Genomic DNA, 20678 nt, shown 5'->3' with positions numbered 1-20678 from the left:
GCTTGCTTGCTTTTTCTTTCTTCTTTCTTTGTCTTCCTTTCTTCCTTCCTTTATTTGTATTTTTTATTACCATATAATGTATTATTTGTATCAGGGGTACAGGTCTGTGATTCATCAGTCTTATACAATTTACAGTGCTCACCATAGCACATAGCCTCCCAAATGTCCATCACCCAGCCACCCCATCCCTCCCACCCCCCTCCACTCCAGCAATCCTCAGTTTGTTTCCTGAGATTAAGAGTCCCTTATGATTTGTCTCCCTCTCTGGTTTCATCTTTCATTTTTTCCTCTCTTCCCCGATGATCCTCTGCCTTGTTTCTCAAATAACACATATCAGTGAGATCATATGATACTTGTCTTTCTCTCATTGACTTATTTCGCTTAGCATAATACCCTCTAGTTCCATCCACATCGTTGCAAATGATAAGATTTCATTTTTTGATGGCTACATAATATTCCATTGTACATATATACCACATCTTTATCCATTCATCTGTTGATGGACATCTAGCACTTTCCATAGGTTGGCTATTGTGGACATTGCTGCTATAAACATTGGGGTGCACATGCCCCTTCAGACCACTACATTTCTATCTTTGGGGTAAATACCCAGTAGTGCAATTTCTGGTTCATAGGGTAGCTCTATTTTCAACTTTTTGAGGAACCTCCATACTGTTTTCCAGAGTGGCCGCACCAGCTTGCATTCCCACCAACAGTGTAGGAGGGTTCCCCTTTCTCTGCATCCTCGCCAACATCTGTCGTTTCCTGACTTGTTAATTTTAGACATTCTGACAGGTGTGAGGTGGTATCTCATTGAGGTTTTGATTTGTATTTCCCTGATGTTAAGTGATGTTGAGCACTTTTTCATGTGTCCATTGGCCATTTGAATGTCTTCTTTGAAGAAATGTCTGTTCAAGTCTTCTGCCCATTTCTTGATTGGATAAGTTCTTTATAGATTTTGGATTCTAGCCCTTTATCTGATGTCATTTGCAAATATCTTCTCCCATTCTGTCGGTTGTCTTTTGGTTTGTGGACTATTTGCTGTGCAAAACTTTTTATCTTGATGAAGTCCCAATAGTTCATTTTTGCCCTTGCTGCCCTTGCCTTTGGCGATGTGTCTAGAAAGAAGTTGCGGCAGCTGAGGTCAAAGAGGTTGCTGCCTGTGTACTCCTCAAGGATTTTGATGGATTCCTGTCTCGCATTTAGGTCTTTCATCCATTTTGAGTCTATTTTTGTGTGTGGTGTAAGGAAATGGTCCAGTTTGATTCTTCTACATGTGGCTGTCCAATTTTCCCAAAACCATTTGTTGATGAGACTTTTTCCCACTGGACATTCTTTCCTGCTTTGTCGAAGATTAGTTGACTATAGAGTTGAGGATCCATTTCTAGGTTCTCTATTCTGTTCCACTGACCTAGGTGTCTGTTTTTGTGCCAGGACCATACTGTCTTGATGATGGCAGCTTTGTAATAGAGCTGGAAGTCCGGAATTGTGATGTCACCAGCTTTGCTTTTCTTTTTCAACATTCCTCTGGCTATTTGGGTCTTTTCTGGTTCCATATAAATTTTAGGATTATTTGTTCCATTTCTGTGAAAAAAGTGGACGGTATTTTGATAGGGATCGCATTAAATGTGTAGATTGCTCTAGGTAACATAGACATTTTCACAATATTTGTTCTTCCAATCCATGAGCATGGAACGTCTTTCCATTTCTTTGTGTCTTCCTCAATTTCTTTCATGAGTATTCTGTAGTTTTCTGAGTACAGATTCTTTGCCTCTCTGTTTACTTACTCCTAGATATCTTATGGTTTTGGGTGCAATTGTAAATGGGATCGACTCCTTAATTTCTCTTTTTTCTGTCTTGTTGGTGTGTAGAAATGCAACCGATTTCTGTGCATTGATTTTATATCCTGCCACTTTACTGAATTCCTGTATGAGTTCTAGCAGTTTTGGGGTGGACTCTTTTGGGTTTTCCACATAAAGTATCATATCATCTGCAAAGAGTGAGAGTTTGATGACCTCTTTGCTGATTCGGATGCCTTTGATTTCTTTTTGTTGTCTGATTGCTGAGGCTAGGACTTCTAGTACTATGTTGAATAGCAGTGGTGATAGTGGACATCCCTGCCATGTTCCTAACCTTAGGGGAAAAGCTCTGTTTTTCCCCAGTGAGAATGATAGTCGCTATGGGTTTTTCATAGATGGCTTTTATGATATTGAGGTATGTACTCTCTATCCCTACACTGTGAAGAGTTTAAATCAAGAAAGGATGCTGTACTTTATCAAATGCTTTTTCTGCATCTATTGAGAGGATCATATAGTTCTTGTTCTTTCTTTTATTAATGTAGTGTATCACACTGATTGATTTCCGGATGTTGAACCAACCTTGCAGCCCAGGGATAAATCCCGCTTGGTCGTGGTGAATAATCCTTTTAATGTACTGTTGGATCTTATTGGCTAGTATTTTGATGAAATTTTTGCATCCATGTTCATCAGGGATATTGGTGTGTAGTTCTCCTTTTTGATGGGGTCTTTGTCTGGTTTTGGGATCAAGGTAATGCTGGCCTCATAAAATGTGTTTGGAAGTGTTCCTTCCATTTAATAGGTATTAATAGGTATTCTTCTTTAAATGTTTGGTAGAATTCTCCTGGGAAGCCATCTGGCCCTGGGCTCTTGTTTGTTGGGAGATTTTTGATTACTGCTTCAATTTCCTTGCTGGTTATGGGTCTGTTCAGGTTTTCTATTTCTTCCTGGTTCAGTTTTGGTAGTTTATATGTCTCTAGGAATGCATCCATTTCTTCCAGATTATCTAATTTGCTGGCATATAGTTGCTCATAATATGTTCTTGTAATTGGCTGTATTTCTTTGGGGTTGGTTGTGATCTCTCCTCTTTCATTCATGATTTTATTTATTTGGGTCATTTTTCTTTTTGATAAGTGTGGCCAGGGGTTTATCAATCTTATTAATTATTTTAAAGAACCAGCTCCTAGTTTCATTGATCTGTTCTACTGTTCTTTTGGTTTCTATTTCATTGATTTCTGCTCTGATCTTTATTATTTCTCTTCTCCTGCTGGGTTTAGGCTTTATTTGCTGTTCTTTCTCCAGCTCCTTTAGGTGTAGGGTTAGGTTGTGTATTTGAGACCTTTCTTGTTTCTTGAGAAAGGCTTGTATTGGTATATGCTTTCCTCTTAGGACCACCTTTGCTGCATCCCAAAGATTTTGAACAGTTGTGTTTTCATTTTCATTGGTTTCCATGAATTTTTTAAATTCTTCTTTAATTTCCTGGTTGACCCATTCATTCTTTAGTAGGATGCTCTTTAGCCTCCATGTATTTGAGTTCTTTCTAACTTTCCTCTTGTGATTGAGTTCTAGTTTCAAAGCATTGTGGTCTGAAAATATTCAGGGAATGATCTCAATCTTTTGGTACCAGTTGAGACCTGATTTGTGACCCAGGATGTGGTCTATTCTGGAGAGTGTTCCATGTGCACTAGAGAAGAATGTGTATTCTGTTGCTTTGGGATGGAATGTTCTGAATATATCTGTGAAGACCATCTGGTCCAGTGTGTCATTTAAAGCCCTTATTTCCTTGTTGATCTTTTGCTTAGATGATCTGTCCATTTCAGTGAGGGGGGTGTTAAAGTCCCTACTATTATTGTAGTATTGTCAATGTGTTTCTTTGATTTTTGTTATTAATTGGCTTATCTAATTGGCTGCTCCCATGTTAGGGGCATAGATATTTACAATTGTTAGATCTTCTTGTTGGAAAGACCCTTTAAGGATGATATAGTGTCCTTCCTCATCTCTTAATATAGTCTTTGGTTTAAAATCTAATTTATCTGATATAAGGATTGCCACCTCAGCTTTCTTTTGATGTCCATTAGCATGGTAAATGGTTTTCCACCCCCTCACTTTCAATCTGGGGGTGTCTTTGGGTCTAAAGTGCGTTTCTTGCAGACAGTATATCAATGGGTCTTGTTTTTTAATCCAATCTGATAGCCTGTGTCTTTTGATTGGGGCATTTAGCCCATTTACATTCAGGGTAACTATTGGAAGATACGAATTTAGTGCCATTGTATTGCCTGTAAGGTGACTTACTGTATATTGTCTCTGTTCCTTTCTGGTCTATTTTACTTTTAGCTCTCTCTTTGCTTAGAGGACCCCTTTCAATATTTCTTATAGGCCTGGTTTGGTGATTGCAAATTCTTTTGGTTTCTGTTTGTCCTCAAAGCTTTTTATCTCTCCTTCTATTTTCAATGACAGCCTAGCTGGATATAGTATTCTTGTCTGCATATTTTTCTCGTTTAGTGCCCTGAATATATCATGCCAGTCCTTTCTGGCCTGCCAGGTCTCTGTGGCTAGGTCTGCTGCCAATCTAATGTTTCTACCGTTGTAGGTTACAGACCTCTTGTTCCAAGCTACTTTCAGATTTTCTCTTTGTCTCTGAGGCTTGTGAGTTTTAGTATTAGATGTCAGGGTGTTGACCTATTTTTATTGATTTTGAGAGGGGTTCTCTGTGTCTCCTGGATTTTGATGCCTGTTTTCTTCCCCAAATTAGGGACGTTCCCTGCTATAATTTGCTCCAATATACCTTCTGCTCCTCTCTCTCTTTCTTCTTCTTCTGGGATCCCAATTATTCTAATATTTTTTTTCTCTTTATGGTATCACCTTTTTTATCTCTTGAATTCTCCCCTCATGATCCAGTAGTTGTTTATCCCTCTTTTTCCTCAGCTTCTTTATTCTCCATCATTTGGTATTCTATATCCCTAATTCTCTCTTCTGCCTCATTTATCCTAGCAGTTAGAGCCTCCACTTTTGATTGCACATCATTAATAGCCTTTTTGATTTCAACTTGGTTAGATTTTATTTCTCCAGAAAGGGATTCTCTAGTGTCTTGTATGCTTTTTTCGAGCCCAGCTAGTAACTTTATAATTGTTATTCTGAACTCTAGTTCTGACATTTTACTAATGTCCATGTTGATCAGGTCTCTGGCAGTTGGTACTGCTTCTTGTTCTTTTTTCTTTTTTTTGAGGTGAGTTTTTCTGTTTTGTCATTTTGTCCAGAGAAGAATAGATGAACGAGAGAACAAAATGCTAAAAGGGTAACAACAACCCCAGAAGAATATACACTAAACAAATCGGAAGAGACCTGAAATCAGGGGGAAAGGGAGGGGGGAAAAAAAAAGAATATCAGACTGGTGAATAGAACAGAGCCACACACTAGATTTTGAGTGTATTTTGGTCTGTTTGTTAGAAGAAACTCCCTCCCAAAATTTTAAAGAAAGAAAAACTTATATATATACAAAAATAAGGGTAAATATAATTAGGGGATGGGATATGACTGTAAAAATGAAAATTAAAAAAGATTTTTAAAAAGGAATTGATAAGTGGGTTGAAAAAGGAAAGAAAAATTCAAAAAGAAAAATAGAAAAATAAAAAACTAAAGAAAATTTTAAAAATTAACTTTGAAAGACTAAAGAATCATGGGGGAAAAAAGCCATGAATTCTATGTGCTGTATTCCCCTAGTGCTGGAGTTTTGTAGTTCTCATTGATTGGTAAACTTGGTCTTGGCTGGATGTTCTTTTTTTTTTCTCTTTAATTTTTTTATTGTTATGTTAATCACCATATATTACATACATTAATATATACATAATTACCATATATAATTTGTTTTGGTGTAGTGTTCCATGATTCATTGTTTGTTCATAACACCCAGTGCTCCATGCAGAATGTGCCCTCTTTAATACCCATCACCAGGCTAACCCATCCCCCTACCCTCCTCCCCTCTAGAAACCTCAGTTTGTTTTTCAGAGTCCATCATCTCTCGTGGTTCGTCTCCCCCTCTGACTTACTCCCCTTCATTCTTCCTCTCCTGCTATCTTCTTCTTTTTCTTTTTTCTTAAAATATGTTGCGTTATTTGTTTCAGATCTGTGATTCAACAGTCTTACACAATTCACAGCGCTCAACATAGCACATATCTTCCCCAATGTCTATCACCCAGCCACCCCCTCCCTCCCACCCCCGACCACTCCAGCAACCCTCAGTTTGTTCCTGAGATTAAGAATTCCTCATATCAATGAGGTCATATGATACATGTCTTTCTCTGATTGATTTAATTTGCTCAGCATAACACTCTCCAGTTCCATCCACGTCGTTGCAAATGGCAAGATCTCATTCCTTTTGATGGCTGCATAATATGCCATTGTGTATATATACCACATCTTCTTTATCCATTCATCTGTCGATGGACATCTTGGCTCTTTCCACAGTTTGGCTATCGTGGACATTGCTGCTATAAACATTGGGGTGCACGTTCCCCTTCGGGGCCCTACATTTGTATCTTTGGGGTAAATACCCAGTAGTGCAATTGCTTGATCGAATGGTAGCTCTAATTTCAACTGTTTGAGGAACCTCCATACTGTTTTCCAGAGGGGTTGCACCAGCTTGCATTCCCACCAACAGTGTAGGAGGGTTCCCCTTTCTCCACATCCCCGCCAACATCTGTCGTTCCCTGACTTGTTAATTTTAGCCATTCTGACGGGTGTGAGGTGGTATCTCATTGAGGTTTTGATTTGGATTTCCCTGATGCCGAGCGATGTTGAGCACTTTTTCATGTGCCTGTTGGCCATTTGGATGTCTTTTTTGGAAAAATGTCTGTTCATGTCTTCTGCCCATTTCTTGATTGGATTATTTGTTCTTTGGGTGTTGAGTTTGATAAGTTCTTTATAGATTTTGGATACTAGCCCTTTATCTGATATGTCATTTGCAAATATTTTCTCCCATTCTGTCGGTTGTCTTTTGGTTTTGTGGACTGTTTCTTTTGCTGTGCAAAAGCTTTTTATCTTGATGAAATCCCAATAGTTCATTTTTGCCCTGGCTTCCTGTGCCTTTGGTGATGTTTCTAGGAAGCAGTTGCTGCGGCTGAGGTCGAAGAGGTTGCTACCTGTGTTCTCCTTTAGGATTTGGATAGACTCCTGTCTCACGTTTAGGTCTTTCAACCATTTGGAGTCTATTTTTGTGTGTGGTGTAAGGAAATGGTCCAGTTTCATTCTTCTGCATGTGGCTGTCCAATTTTCCCAACACCATTTGTGGAAGAGACTGTCTTTTTTCCACTGGACATTCTTTCCTGCTTTGTCTTGGCTGGATGTTCTTGCTGATCTTCTGAGGGAGGGGCCTGTTGCAGAGATTCTCAAATGTCTTTTCCCGAGGCAGAGTTGCCCCGCCCTTGCCAGGGGGCCGGGCTGAGTAATCTGCTGGGGTTTGCTCTCGGTAGCTTTTGTTCCTTGCAAGCTTTCCGTACAGCTTTGGAGGACGAGAGTGAAAATGGCAGCCTCCACATCTCTGGTCCTGGAGAAGCCAAGAGCTTGGGCCCCACTCCTCAGTGAACCCCCAGAGAAAAGCGGTCAGTCACTCTCGTCTCCCCGGTTTCCGGCTGCACTCCATGGTCACCCGGCCTGTGACTGAGCATTTCTGTCTCTGGCACCCGACCCAGTTTGGAGTCTCCAAACCCAGCAGATTCCTGCAGTGTGCTCCCGCACCGCTTCTCCGGGGGGAGGAAGGGGAGTCTCCCCATATCTGCCCCTTGTTGGGTCCCTGCTGGAGGAGCAGTGGCCCAACTGTGCCACGGATCATGGTTTATGGCAACCCCGAGCTGAGAGCCCACTCCTCTGCTCCATCTTTGCAGTCGGCTTCCCTGCTCTGATACCTGGGAGCTCTGCCGCACTCAGGCACCCCCAGTCTTTCTGTGACCCCGAGGGTCCTGAGACCCCACTGTCCCAGCGAGGGTTCCACCTCCTGCTTAGCCACTGGAGCGATGTCCCTCAGTGGAGCCGACTTCTAAAATTTCTGATTTTGTGCTCTGCTGCTCTTATCACTTGCCGGTAGCAGCTGACAGAGGCCCCTACCCCCGCCATTTATCCAGAGTTTGTAGGTGTATACTGAATGGTTTGATACCTATCTAGCTGAATTCCTGGAACCAGACAAAATTTAGGTTTCCTACTCCTCCACCATCTTGCTCTAGTCCCTGGCAGTGCTTTATTTATGAACACCCTATTCCACAGGGAAGGAAAAGACGACTTTTCCTTCATGGGGCCGGGGCGGGGGTGGGGGGGTAAGTGATTTTTCCCATGGTCCCAATTCTAGTCAATAGTAGAGCCAGCGTTCTAAGACAGATCTCTCAGATCTCAAAAGTTTGTATTACCAGGGCACCTGGGTGGCTCCGTCATTAAGCGCCTGCCTTCGGCTCAGGTCATGATCCCAGGATCGGGCTCCTTGCTCGGCGGGAAGCCTGCTTCTCCCTCTCCCACACTCCCTGCTTGTGTTCCTTCTCTCACTGTGTCTCTCTCTGTCAAATAAATAAATAAAATCTTAAAAAAAAAAAAGTTTGTATTACCATCTGCCCTCACCACCTCCCTAAGAAGTGAGTTGGGTAGATTGCAGGACACAGGCTTGCAGAAGAATACTTTTGTTTTCAGAAAGCTTGAAAAGAATTGCATTAAAAAATAAAAGGCTCAGGCACATACCAAAGGCTTTGAGGGTGTAAACACTGCCTTGACCCAGCTGAGCTACTAGTAAAAATCAGAGGTCTCCTTGGGCCACGCCTCCTTTCAGAAATTGGCACCAATATTCTCCTGCCTCACCTCTCAGTCAGGCCATAGATTCTTATTGAGCCCCTTTCCTATGGGCCAGGTGTGCTCAGAGGTATAGGAATACCACAGGAAGCCGAAGAGAGCCCCTGCTCTCAAGAAGCAGTATTTCCCATCACATGGACCTCCTCTGCTCGACTCTGCCTCATCTCCTTGCATTTTCACAATACACACTCCTCATCTTCATTGTATGAAGACACCAAGGCCCAGAAAGGCTGAAAATGTGTCAAAGCTTTCAAAGCAAATAAGAAAAGGACCTGGCACTCAAACCTGTCTCTGTCTGACCCCAGAGCCTGTACCGTGAGCTAAAGATCTTCCATTACGACACATTCCGTCTAAAGAACCCCTACTCTTTACATTTTTGTAGGTCCCAGCAGGGGAAAAATCAGTAGCTTGTAGATTCAGGGGCCAAACATATCATATTCTCTCTTACCTACGTTCATCTGAAGCCACTTTAAGGAAACCTCGTTGGCCTCAACAGATGGGGAAGCAAAGATTCCAAATCATTAAGGAGTTGACCACATGACAAGGACAATGATGGCTTATATCATTTGGGCACAGACTATGAGAAATGCACTGTGCTAAGTGCATACCATTTATGTGACTAATTCCAAGTTCCATGCACTTCCTCCTGCCCCAGGATGCCTCAAACATTTTGACATCTGGGTTAGCATCAGCAAGCCCATGGGGTAGCATCTCCTCTCTGATGCAAATCTGAAAAGGCAGTTGGTGACCGTTGACCTGGACCCATAGGGTTTAGATAAGGGTTTCCTCTCTTTGCCCTTTGACGACCTCCCTCCTCCTCTGGCCTCAGTGCTATTCTTTCAGCAGCATCTCCCCGTCCAAAGTGCCCAGTGGCTTTCAGGTCGGTGCCCCCGTCAGGGACAGATGGACACAGAGAGGCAGGGCTTCCCAGCTGGATGGGCCACTGGCAGCCAGGGTCCTGGGGAGCCATGGATGGGCCCAGGCCTGCAGCCGCAGTCATCCAAACAGCCCCCTGGAGTAGGTTCTTTCAGCTTCGGGGAAAGGTCAGAATTTCAATCTTGTGTTTTCACACATCTTAAATGGATTTCAGAGCCACTGGCACTGCCCTGCTCCTCTCTCTAAACAATGTGGTTAAGCTGCTGTAGCATTGCTAGAGGCTGCATTCCTCCCGCATTGTGATGTGGTTTTTGGAAGTCATGCATGCAGTTAGCTAAACCAAACTAAGCTGTTTCATTAATGGGAGCAAACTCAAGAGAGAAATTGTGAATAGGAACAAGGCAAGTTTGCTTTCCACGGCTAATTCAAAAAGCCAGATAATTAAGTAGGCGGAGAAAGGAAGTATCCCTTCTGATTCCAAGATTCCAAGAGCTGGCTCTCTCTGTCTCCCCATTTCCTTTCTTTATTAGGTGGTGATGGTGGTTGTGGTGTGTGTGTGTGTGGGGTGAGTGGGGGTGTGAGAGAAGTCCTAGCAAAAGATCTATTACCCCAGACCCTTGGAGTAAGCAGTTTCTGTCATTTGGAGAACATAATAACTGTGCTCTCTTCTGTTCCGCTTCCGTGACCCCTCCCCTCAGTTCTACGTGGCCGTCTGTAGCAGCTCCAGATCTCCACCTCTCTGCCAGGTCATCCCCCACCTGTCACTTTGGATCCCACCCCAAAGATAAGGTTCATCAGCATGAATCCAGTCCCCACCTGCATCTTCCACCTGTGGATGCACACAGAGAGCACGTTCCTTTCCTCTTACTTTCCCGCCCCCCAGGAGGAAAGAGCCCCTCTCCATCTGCAAAGCCCATTGCCCTCCTGTGGCCTGGATCCCAGGATGAGTCCGCTTGCCAGTTACCCTACCACTACCATGACTCCTTCCTTCAGGATGATAAACATGTCCGACTCTCTCCTATTCCAAGGAAATGTCTTCCCTCAAACCTGCCTCTGGAGCTACCCTCCCCATCCTTGAGATTTGCCTTCACCACTCTGCATCTTCACACAGTCTACCCCCTTGTCACCGCCACACATCTCCAGTTCTGGCTTCTGCCTCCCCTACCCCACACCCTGGTCAGGCACCACCGATGCCTACTCTTCAGACCTAGCAGACCTCCCCATCTGTTTCCTCTTCACATTGGCACAAGATGGCAGGGGGATGGCCAAAGTGACCTCTTGAGGGGGAGTGCTGGTGTTCAGTGTTCTGATGTTTTTTCAGAGAGAGCCTAGAGTTTCAGACAAAGGCATTTTTCATCTGAACTGCCTATTTTTACTTAGATATTTAAAAAAGCAATCTCAGGCTCTGAAAGAAAATGTAACATTGATGCCAAATCAGATGAGAACTAACACTTGGTATCAACAGGAATATATTTGAATTTAAAAAGGCTAGCTGCATCTGACAGCAATGTGTTTCAGCTACTTAGTCTGAGCTGGGGTGGGGTGTGGGGAGGAGAAGAGTCTTCAATAAATGTTTATTAAGGCAAGGGACAGGTGATAAGTAGGGTGACTGTAGAGTCAGGGAAAGCATCACATTATAAGTTATATTGACGTTGGGTCTTGAAGGGCAGGTAATTTCGGGTAATAAAAGGAGTTCACTGAAGGCAGAGGGAACGGCATGTGCAGAGCAGGGTGTTTGGAAAAGAACTGACATTTTCAGGGAATAATGAGCACAATACCTTGAAGCATCTTACAGTCTCTGTGACCGAGTGCTGTCCTCTATCACACCCCTGGCCCTGAAATAGGGAGAGTTGCAAGGGAAGAGCATGTCTTATAGTAATGTTTGTTAAACCTAGGGCTAAAGACCCTCCAAATGTGTATGGGGAACCAATTTCTTGGATGCTTTCCCTAAAGCAAATGTGAGCTTTTAGATGGACAGAGAAAAGGCGTTCACAATCAAGGCCATCCTTCCCCAGGGTTACCAGTACCCACAGAGGTAGCTAATGGTCCAGCAAGCCCTAGAACCTCCTGTGCTGCTCATTTTTCCCACGTTGCAACTCTGGCCTCATTATTCATGAGCTGTCAGGAGAAAGGTGCCATGTTGGTCATTTGTTGTTACACAGTGGCTAGCACCAAATATTTGCTCAAAAATATTGGTTAAGGGCATGGGTGATGAGACCAGCATCTTGTGCTTTATGAAGAATAGGGGGTTTCTGTCCCTACTGTTTCCAAAGGAAACTTCTATTAAGTTCCTGATTGTGGTAGTTTGTCAGTTCATGTGTCCTTCCTGGGCACACAGGTAGACAAAGACCACACACTTCTTAGCTTTCTCCTGATTAGGTGGGGCCTTGTGAGCAGATCTAGCCTTTGAAGCAAGACTAGAAGTGATGTGTGCTACTCCCTGGGTGAGGCTTATAAGTAAGTAGACTACCTAAAGCTCTCAACAATGATCCCAGGATTCATGTGTTGAGATGGCAGTATCAGATGGGGGAGCATGGATTCCTGAGTCACCAGATGGAGGCGTACCTCTGTGGTTCCAAGGAGTTGCCTTATTGCAGCCCCTACCATGACTAATGTATCAGTAAATTCCACTTCATTTCCACAAAACAAAGTGGGAATATGGAGTAGACATCAACTCAGTAAAAACACTGTTCATTAAATATTTGATGGTGGCCATAAGAGCTGTTTTGCAATGGACAAGTTCTACATAGCTTTCTCTCCTTTAGAAAAACACACAGAAGAAACTTCCCAATTTGCAGATTTAGAAAAGGTTGAGTGAGTTTCTCTTGAGCATTTGGTAATAAAAAGTTACTAAGAATGTGATTCTTGATTGATCTTTCATTGCCTTGCCTACCAGAAAGCTCTGAGGCAAATATATGGCTCATGCATGGCCTCTTGGGGTGAATTTCTGCCAATTCTCTACTGTAATCATGTTGCTACTTAGTCCTCATTTTCCTTTTGGGTTCTGACTTACCTAATTTCTCATTTTGTTTTATATTCCTGTGTCTTAAAAACTTTCCTCTGTGGAAGAGATAAAGAGGACAAGGAGGTGTGAGAACCAAAATTTTAGAACAAGCTCTGGACAAGAGATCCATGAACCTTTCTTCTCCTAACCCTGGTGAAGTCAAGACAGTATAAATCAGCTCTGAGTTTAACAGTCAGTGATGATTTTAATTTACTCTCCCTCTAGTTTTCATGACTATTAATTTTTCCTTTGGTTTATAATAGCATAGCTCAAAGAATATGTTAACGATAATAATTACCGGTGCAGGATGCAAAGTAAGTTTGTGGCAGTGGTTGTGTCTTGCAGTTAGCTTAAAATAATTCCCCGTGGATTCAGGGTCCCCAGATGACATTTAATCACTAGTACTTCCTCTTTCTGAAGCTTCATACGACATTTTTGATTCACATTTTTGATGGAAAACCTTCCCTCCATAAAATTCCAATTGGTGATAAATATCTGATGCAGAAATGCTAACTTTTAAAACCCCAGCTCACACCTCACTTTAATATGACCTTTGTTTTCCATACCTGTGTAGATTCAGTGGCCTGAATTAGCTCTCATGTACATGCACTGAAAGGCAATGCTCTGTTGTTATTCTTACATTTCATATCTGTAGTCATATCTGTAAATGATCTACAACAGATGCACATAGACACATGTGAAAAAAATTCTTTATTAATTTCTCACATTTCATTACAAAAATGTATGTTGCAAACAACTTGAATAACCTACTTGTGTGTTTTTGTTGTTTTTAAAACCCTTGGCTTCAAGAACTCAGAATCTCCCTCTCTCCTATCAAGTGTCGGGAAACACTGATTATTGGAGTCAACAGGTTCTCATTTTGCTATTTATTTTCTTCTCTCAAGCTCTGAAAAAAAAATGTCCTCTGTATAAATTAAACAAAAAAAAATGTTGTAAATTCTATGTCATTACAGTCAACAGAATTATAATGCATCCAAAATGTGCGGCCACAAAATATCAGGTATATGTTTGAAAACAGAAAAAAATGACATTCTAGCCCTGTTAAAAGGATAATGGTCCCATATTTTTATTAACAGGTTAGCAAAACAAAATCCAATGGATTACAATATTTACATGTTATTTGAAAAATAAAGTAGTGATAAAAGCATGTCACAATTATTTTCTTTTTTTCCTTTTTCTTTTTTTTCCTTTTTCTTTTTTTTTGTTTTTTTTTTTTGTTTTTTTTTGGTAACCATTACAAACACCCAATCCAGGTATGCAACTGTTTAATACATTTGAAATGAGGCCAATTAAAAACAAATATGGACACAAAATGTTATCTTTGTCTAGATCACACTTTCCCCATTTTCTGGTTTCCACATGATGGCCCCCATCCCTAAAAAAAAAAAAAATTAAATTAAAACAAACTCCCTACAAATAAAATTTCTTAACAGCAAGAAAATAAAAGAAGAACATGCTTTTCAAGTAAGCACTTATTCCACAAATGCACTATCTTTCCATGGATTTTATTTGAAGCTGTGTGGGACACTGTCATCTCAGCAATTCCCTGTCCCTTTCTTCCCTCCCCCTCCCGCAACCCTTCCAAGTAAAAAACAAAACAAAACAAAACATGAAAACCAAAGGACTCACACACACGCACACAAGCACACACGCATCCAAGCGCACATGCACACAGGCTTCTCTATAACCTAGGCTTCAAGGAAAGTTCTACTTTTTTGGAATGAAACCCTTTGTTCACAATCAGAACATATTATAAATGTAGACTTAGATTTAGTCTAAGCTGCTCCCTCCTGAAAAAGCTAATATGGGGAAACAGAGCAGCTGGTAGCTAGAGTTTAAAAAAAAAAAAAAAAAGTAGTTCTCCAGGCTCCTTGTAGGATATAAGTATTTCTTGTCCACTCTCACCAAAGGGATGGGATTCTAGCACATCCCCTTGTCCCTCAAAATAAATGAAAAACCCTCCCCAAATACAATGCAAACAAAAACAGAACACACATTTTGAAATCACACACAAAAGCCAGCCCATCCTAACAAATTATTTGTGTGAGACGGATAACGTGTTAATTTGACGAGCAACAAAAGGGTGAAGAGGACTTCCTCGTCTGGCCCACAAGCTGCATAGCTGTGCCAAAAAGTTTGGTTCTTTAGTTAAATTAAGAAAAAAAAAGTTAACTTCTTTGTTATTTCCATGTTTAAAATAAAAACATTCCTATTCACAAAAAAACTCAATCTCCCTTGCCCCCCAAAGTAAAATAATAACACGCACACAAAAAACAATTTATGTGAAAACTGAATTGTGCTGTGTTTGTAACACTCAAATTGATAGAAAATAAACATGGCAAACAAAAATCCACAGTCACCGTAAAATTAGCTCACATGAATCTACCAAATTCTAAATTATAGTTGAACGCTAATAAACAGCTTACCTGGAATAAAGGATGACAATTCACAAACAGTTATCTAATAATTAAAGTCTGTTTCTTTTTTTTGTTTTGTTTTTTACTAAAATAATTAAAAAAATCACAGTATTTTAAGAAATAAAACCCACGTGGGGATTTTAAGCACAATTTGTGTTCCTTTCTTTAAAACTCTTTTTTTTTTTCTCCATTCACCGTCTTGCCCAGCAGTTCTCTCTACATTTAACCACGACGACGACAGGTAGTACTGACAAATGCAGAGAATTCCCTTGGTTAAGTTTGAGGTACTAGGAAACAGGTGACTGTTTTATGCAAAGCAGTTTTTTGTTTTCTGGTTGTTTTTTTTTTTTTTTTGTGGTTTTTGTTTGTTTGTTTTTTCCCAAAGCGGCTGCAGTTAGGTCTTGAAAAAGCTTAAGGTATTAAAACTAGAAAAACGCACCAAAAGATGTGCGTCAAAAAGTTGTTCCCCTAAGAGAAGTCTTCTACTGTCATGGAGCTTCTGTTTCTGCATCCTGTCCAAAGACCGCCACGGAGCACACCGTGCGCACGGGAGGTGCTTCCATATTCCAAAACAAATGACGCTTCCATGATGAAGATCCGGAAGGAAAGGTGTAGTGATGGAAAAGGAGCCACATATTCCAACCATTTAAATAACTTTAATTTACATACTCACTCACACAGGTACCAGTGCTTTGAAAATAGATTGTTCAGTCCTAAAAAGCAGCTTTGTTCTGTCTTCTTTTCTGTCCCCCCCCCCCCTTCTCAGCCCAAGCTGGCCCTCCCACTTTCTCATCACGGTTCAAGTACGGTTTGATTAAGAATTTCACCAAACGCTTATTCATTTTTGGCCTCTGCATTCTCCAGGAGAGATTTGTCAGCAGCTACTACACAGATGGCTACTGTTTCATTCTTTAGGGAAAAGTCTATCCCGATTGCCTCGTCATCTTCCTTTTCCTCTATAGAGGGCATCTTAATACTGTCCTCCACACTCTCTTTCAGGTGGATTTCTTCTCTGCTCACCTGCTTGGTGTCATTCAATGCCCTGGAAAAACATTGATGGGAGAGATGGGTGAGTATGCATTTTTTTCTAATTAAGCCAAAAAGTGTCCTTATTTCCCTGATCCTAAAAAGACCTTGGGGTTTCCTTTGCATAAATGCCACGAATGTAGGACTAAATTGCCAGTGATTTATCCTTGCTACATGTTATGCTTAGGTCATGTCTTTCTGGCATCTTATTGAAGATGTGAATCTACAAAAGTATCCATTATTATATCCCTCATCTACTGGGTCAGTCATAAGTCACAAGTGGTAGTAGCAAGAACTGTCTTTTGCTCAAGCTCATCCATGGAACCCACAAGCTGGGAGATTGGCCATATTTAATAAGACTAAAAAGAGGAACTCGGGTAAGATTTAATGAACAGGTCCAGAAAAAAATCAGAGAAACAAAGAGCAAAAACCTGAAGATGGAACCCATGTCTCGGGAAGCTTAGTTAATCTTCTCTGAAGTTTAGATGTTTGGGGTTTCTGGGCCATTTTCTACCCGAGGACCAACTCCTAGGTTCTCTCTGTGTCTCATGGGCTAAGAGTGCCTTGTCTAGGGGACGATTTTATGTTCAAGGATTTTTTTAAGTGTTTTATGGGTATGCTCCCACCTACCTGGGAGGCAGGCAGAAGCTGGCTCTGTCCCCGAGGCAGAGCATTGAAGGCACCAAGAGGTGCGAGGGCATGTTCAAGGCCACTCAGGGAATGAGTCATCACAGAGGCAGGAACAGAAGCCAGATCTTTTGACCCCGGTCCACGCTCTATCAGAGAATGTCACGCTAATGAAAGCTGAAGGGACACTGGCTGGAGAATAGCACTAAACTTCCACATGAGGGCTTGGGTGGGATTTGTCATTCGTAAAGATGATTTTTCCTCATTTGACTTGTGTATGGGTGACCATTTAAAAAAACAACAGAAAAGAACAAAACCTAGTTCCAGACAACTGCCTCTCCTCCCATGCCCAGAAGTGTGACACAGAGGGAGGGGTCTATGGATTGTCAGGGGAACCAAAACCCCCCCCCCCCACAAAAAAAAAAAAAAAAACCCACAAACAACAACAACAATGAAAAAACAAAAAGAAACTGCTCTCCCTGCCACTTCTCACTTCTCTGGGAAAGTGATGGCTTGGGATGGCTCAACTTACATGCCGTGTCTCAGCACGTGCCTTTCCCACTCAGAGCCCTGTGAAAACGCCCTTCCACAAAATTCACATGGAAAACGCTTCTCGGTGTTAATAGCAGCGCCACGGTCGGAAAATCTCATCAGATCTGTGAGGAGAAAGCAGAAGTGTTACCTGTGTGCTGTGTGAGGAGGCAGAAGAGGTTAGTCCACATTCATCAGGAAACCTCCTCTCCTACCTTCACTTGTAAAACCATCTGTGAAGGCAATTTCCAGATTCCTTACTCTTTTTCCTACCGGCTTCTCACCTAAGGGTGTTTCTTGGCTAGTTCTCAAGAACCGCTCCTGGTTCCCAGGCCCCCAGCCTTCCCATGCCTCCTCATGGCCCCAGCTGCTCCCATCACAAATAATCTGGGGCTTTCTGGCCTGAAGAACCCCTTCTGTCCATTCCAACAGTGTCTCAGCAGGTTCATCTACCACATCTCTTTCTTCTGGGATGCTCTGTCCATGCCTCCCGGGTTAGCACCTATTCACTTTCTATCCTACACAGGTTTATCTTTGCTCACTAAAAAGAACGTAGAGGCACTGGACCAGGTTCCGCATAGCAGACCTCAGAGTTTTGGCTGGTTCCAAGTAAGGCCGGGGGCTCACAACTTGTGCTCACCTGTCACGGATGTCATAATCAACACCTCACAGGGTGGCTACGAGCCCTGAATGAGATCTGCAAGCAAAGAACCTAGCGTGAACGAGAATCCTGGATGACAGGGAGGCTGGTATGTGAAAGCATGTCCTCAGCTGGTGAGGGACCCTGGCCGGCTGACTGGTATCTACTCCTCAATTGGTGGTATTCATGAATGTGGGGATATAGACGTTTCTGGACAGGCCTGTTGTAAACATCAAATATTGACTGTCGTTTTGTTTTCTCCATGGCGCTGGGCACATGCTAGGGGTCTGATAAATGCGGACTGGCCAGCTATTTGTTCACAGACCACTCCTCCTGGCAAACTCAAAGAGGAGAGCTCACATGGCCTTTGTGTTCTCCTGAGTCCCAAGCCCATATGTCTTTCATTATACCACAGAGGGCCCATCTTCCCTTGGGGAATAACAGCAGGACTGAGACAGGCCTGTGGCCACGCTGCAAAATGAGGGCAGTAGACAGGGAAATGTCTATCATCTCTACATATCTGATCACTCTATGCCTGTACATACAAGATGGTACAGGAGGATGTCTCCTGGTTGAAATACTCCATCTAATAAAATCCTCAGGATGATGTTAACAGGATAGGTGTCTCTGTGCTGCCTTAATCTTTAGCACAAAAAGCTATGTGAATAGGGCCAGTTTTAACAAAAGATGAAACATTTTCTCACAAATTAAGAAGATCACCACACAAGCCATTAAAAATAATTGCACAGACTATCTTCCTTGATTCTTTTCATTGGAAATGAGACAGCACCATCTGCTCTGCGCATTAATTCCTTAGCAGGGATTATCTTGGGCAAGAAATCAACAGAATGCCTTCCTGACTCCTCCCAACTGCATAATGAGAGGGGGTGGGGAGGATTCTGCTTGGGTTAATTTTGATTTCTTCATGCCTGGCTTCTTCTCTTTCAAATTCCCTCCGAGCTGCCTAGGCAGGACCTGCAGTGTGGCGGCGGTCAGTCTTCTCTCCAGTTCCCATGTTGGAAAGGGCACGGAGAGTGGGGGAGCTACAAGGACGTGAGCCCCCCGAACTGAGTGTGCCTGATGAAAGTCTACAATGCCAACAAGGGGCATGCTCCTGGCACATTTGCTCCTTTACCCTTAGGAAACATGAAACCAGTCATCTATTCTTTCCAATGGCTCGTGCTGTTTCATCCTCAAAGGAGGAGGCTAGTCATTACCTGTCACACATCAAATCGCTCTCCATCAGCCCTGAGAGCTGTACTAAAGCCACCTCCCGCGCTACTCCTAGAAGACAGACCGTCTGGCAAAAACACCCCGAGGCTATTGTGTGCCATTTCTTCTTGTTGGCAAGAATATACCTAGATGGTGGAAAATTGATTCAAAGGAGATGAGACAAAGGAGGCTGTTCTTTCAAGAATGGCAAGGGGGATGGGGGGTAGGCTTGGAAAGCCCATTAGCATCACTAGAGGTTACTCACATAGATCCCCGACCCTCAGAGAGAGGAATACAGGCTCCTTCACCCCAAGACTTTTTTTTTCCCCCATGTGGTTAGGGCTCACGAACGTGGATACTACACTTCCCGGTGAGAAGCGATCAGACCCCATGAAATTCTTTCCAATCAAACGGAACTGGTCTGATGCCCCAGTGCCCAAGCAAAGGGGATAGCCAAGCCAGGCAAGCAAGGGAATTTGCCTGGTGCCCCCCATCCCTAACTGCCATCTATTTTTCTAATTTGCGATGCTTTCATTTTGGAGGAATCACAGAGGAGGGGAGGACTAAAAGGGGTTCTTGCCTCTGCCATGCTTATAACCTCTAAAATCATATGTGCTCAGCTTCAGAGATTAAAAAAAGTCATAGCATCCAACGAGGAATAATTTATTTCCTGGAGAGGAACAGCAGGGCACAGAGCATCATGAAGCAAAAGGAGCCTCTGTACCCTCTGTCAAAAGCATCCTCTTCCAGAGAACTCTGGTAACAGTGCACAGACGTTAAAGAATTCATCACTAAGAACATATCTGTGAAATGTTAAAAAAAAAAATTGGGAACCATGCTTCCTTAGATCATAGCCATTTTCCTTGCAAGAAATGGATCACTATGGCCTCTCCTAATAAAAGCTGTAACTTTACGAGGGCAATCAACCTAGATGGTAGGATGTGTTCTTTGTCCATTCGCTTTTCAGGTTGATCACGGGCATGGGGGCTTTGAAGAGTTGGCAGTCCCTGCTGTTTTCTTCACTAGGGATCAAGGGGCCCAGCTGGCCCCTCATGTTGCAAACCTGTGGTCTCCTGCTATGGTGTCATGGTGGGAATGGAATGGAAGTGGGGCAGGTGAGGAAAAAGAACAGGGAGAAGCTTCAAGGGAAATGGCCACCAAATAGGCTTTCATAGGCCTGTAGATGGAGCAAGGAGGAAAAGCAAAGATATTCTGCAGAAGCGCACCTCAGAGTGAAGCCCAAAGGGGATTCAGGGTTAGGTTCCCTTCGATGAAGAACATTCCACTGACAAAGGGTTGGGGAAAGGGGATGTAGTACAAAGAGATTTTGCCTTTGGAGCCAGAAGACCTAAATTCAGTCTCCAAGGTATGATGTTTTTTTCTTTCCTTTGAATGAGCTCTTAAATTTTCTGGGCCTTTATTTCTCCATTTGTAAAATGATAATAATACCATGTACATTGCAGGGTTATCATTTTATGTGGTGGTTACTATGTTCCGGGAATTGGGCTGGTGTCTTGTACATGATCTCATTCAAGCTTTCCACAGCTCTAAGAGGTAGGTGATATTATTATTGTTATAGATGACGAATGCACATGGGGTAAAATACTTTACCCAAAGTCACAGCTACTTTAGTAGCATAACTGGGAGCCAAATCCAGGCAGGCCGACTGCAGAACCCTTTACATTATAGAAGATTGAAGAAAA

The 20678-nt window shown here is 42.5% G+C and overlaps 1 protein-coding gene across 3 annotated transcripts in view; it reads right to left on the bottom strand.

The window, feature by feature from the left end:
- Positions 1–15741: 15741 nt before the first annotated feature.
- The window catches only part of ZNF462 (zinc finger protein 462), a 77114-nt gene continuing 72177 nt past the window's right edge, over positions 15742–20678 (bottom strand). For all 3 annotated transcript variants that reach the window (XM_028108773.2, XM_088018867.1, XM_088018868.1), the window contains exons 11-12: positions 17125–17248; positions 15742–15981 (exon numbers count right to left, since the gene is read on the bottom strand). In XM_028108773.2, the coding sequence (XP_027964574.1) occupies positions 15774–15981; positions 17125–17248 (332 nt within the window). In that variant the 3' untranslated portion in view covers positions 15742–15773. The remainder of the gene's footprint in view (positions 15982–17124; positions 17249–20678) is intronic.

Source organism: Eumetopias jubatus, unplaced genomic scaffold (genome assembly GCF_037043125.1).
Source record: "Eumetopias jubatus isolate StellerSeaLion01/CBP00866 unplaced genomic scaffold, mEumJub1_p1.0 scaffold_15, whole genome shotgun sequence".
In the NCBI taxonomy this organism is placed as follows: Eukaryota; Metazoa; Chordata; class Mammalia; order Carnivora; family Otariidae; genus Eumetopias; species Eumetopias jubatus.
The sequence above is the reverse complement of the archived record's forward strand: the minus strand, read 5'-3'. Positions and strand labels throughout refer to the sequence as shown.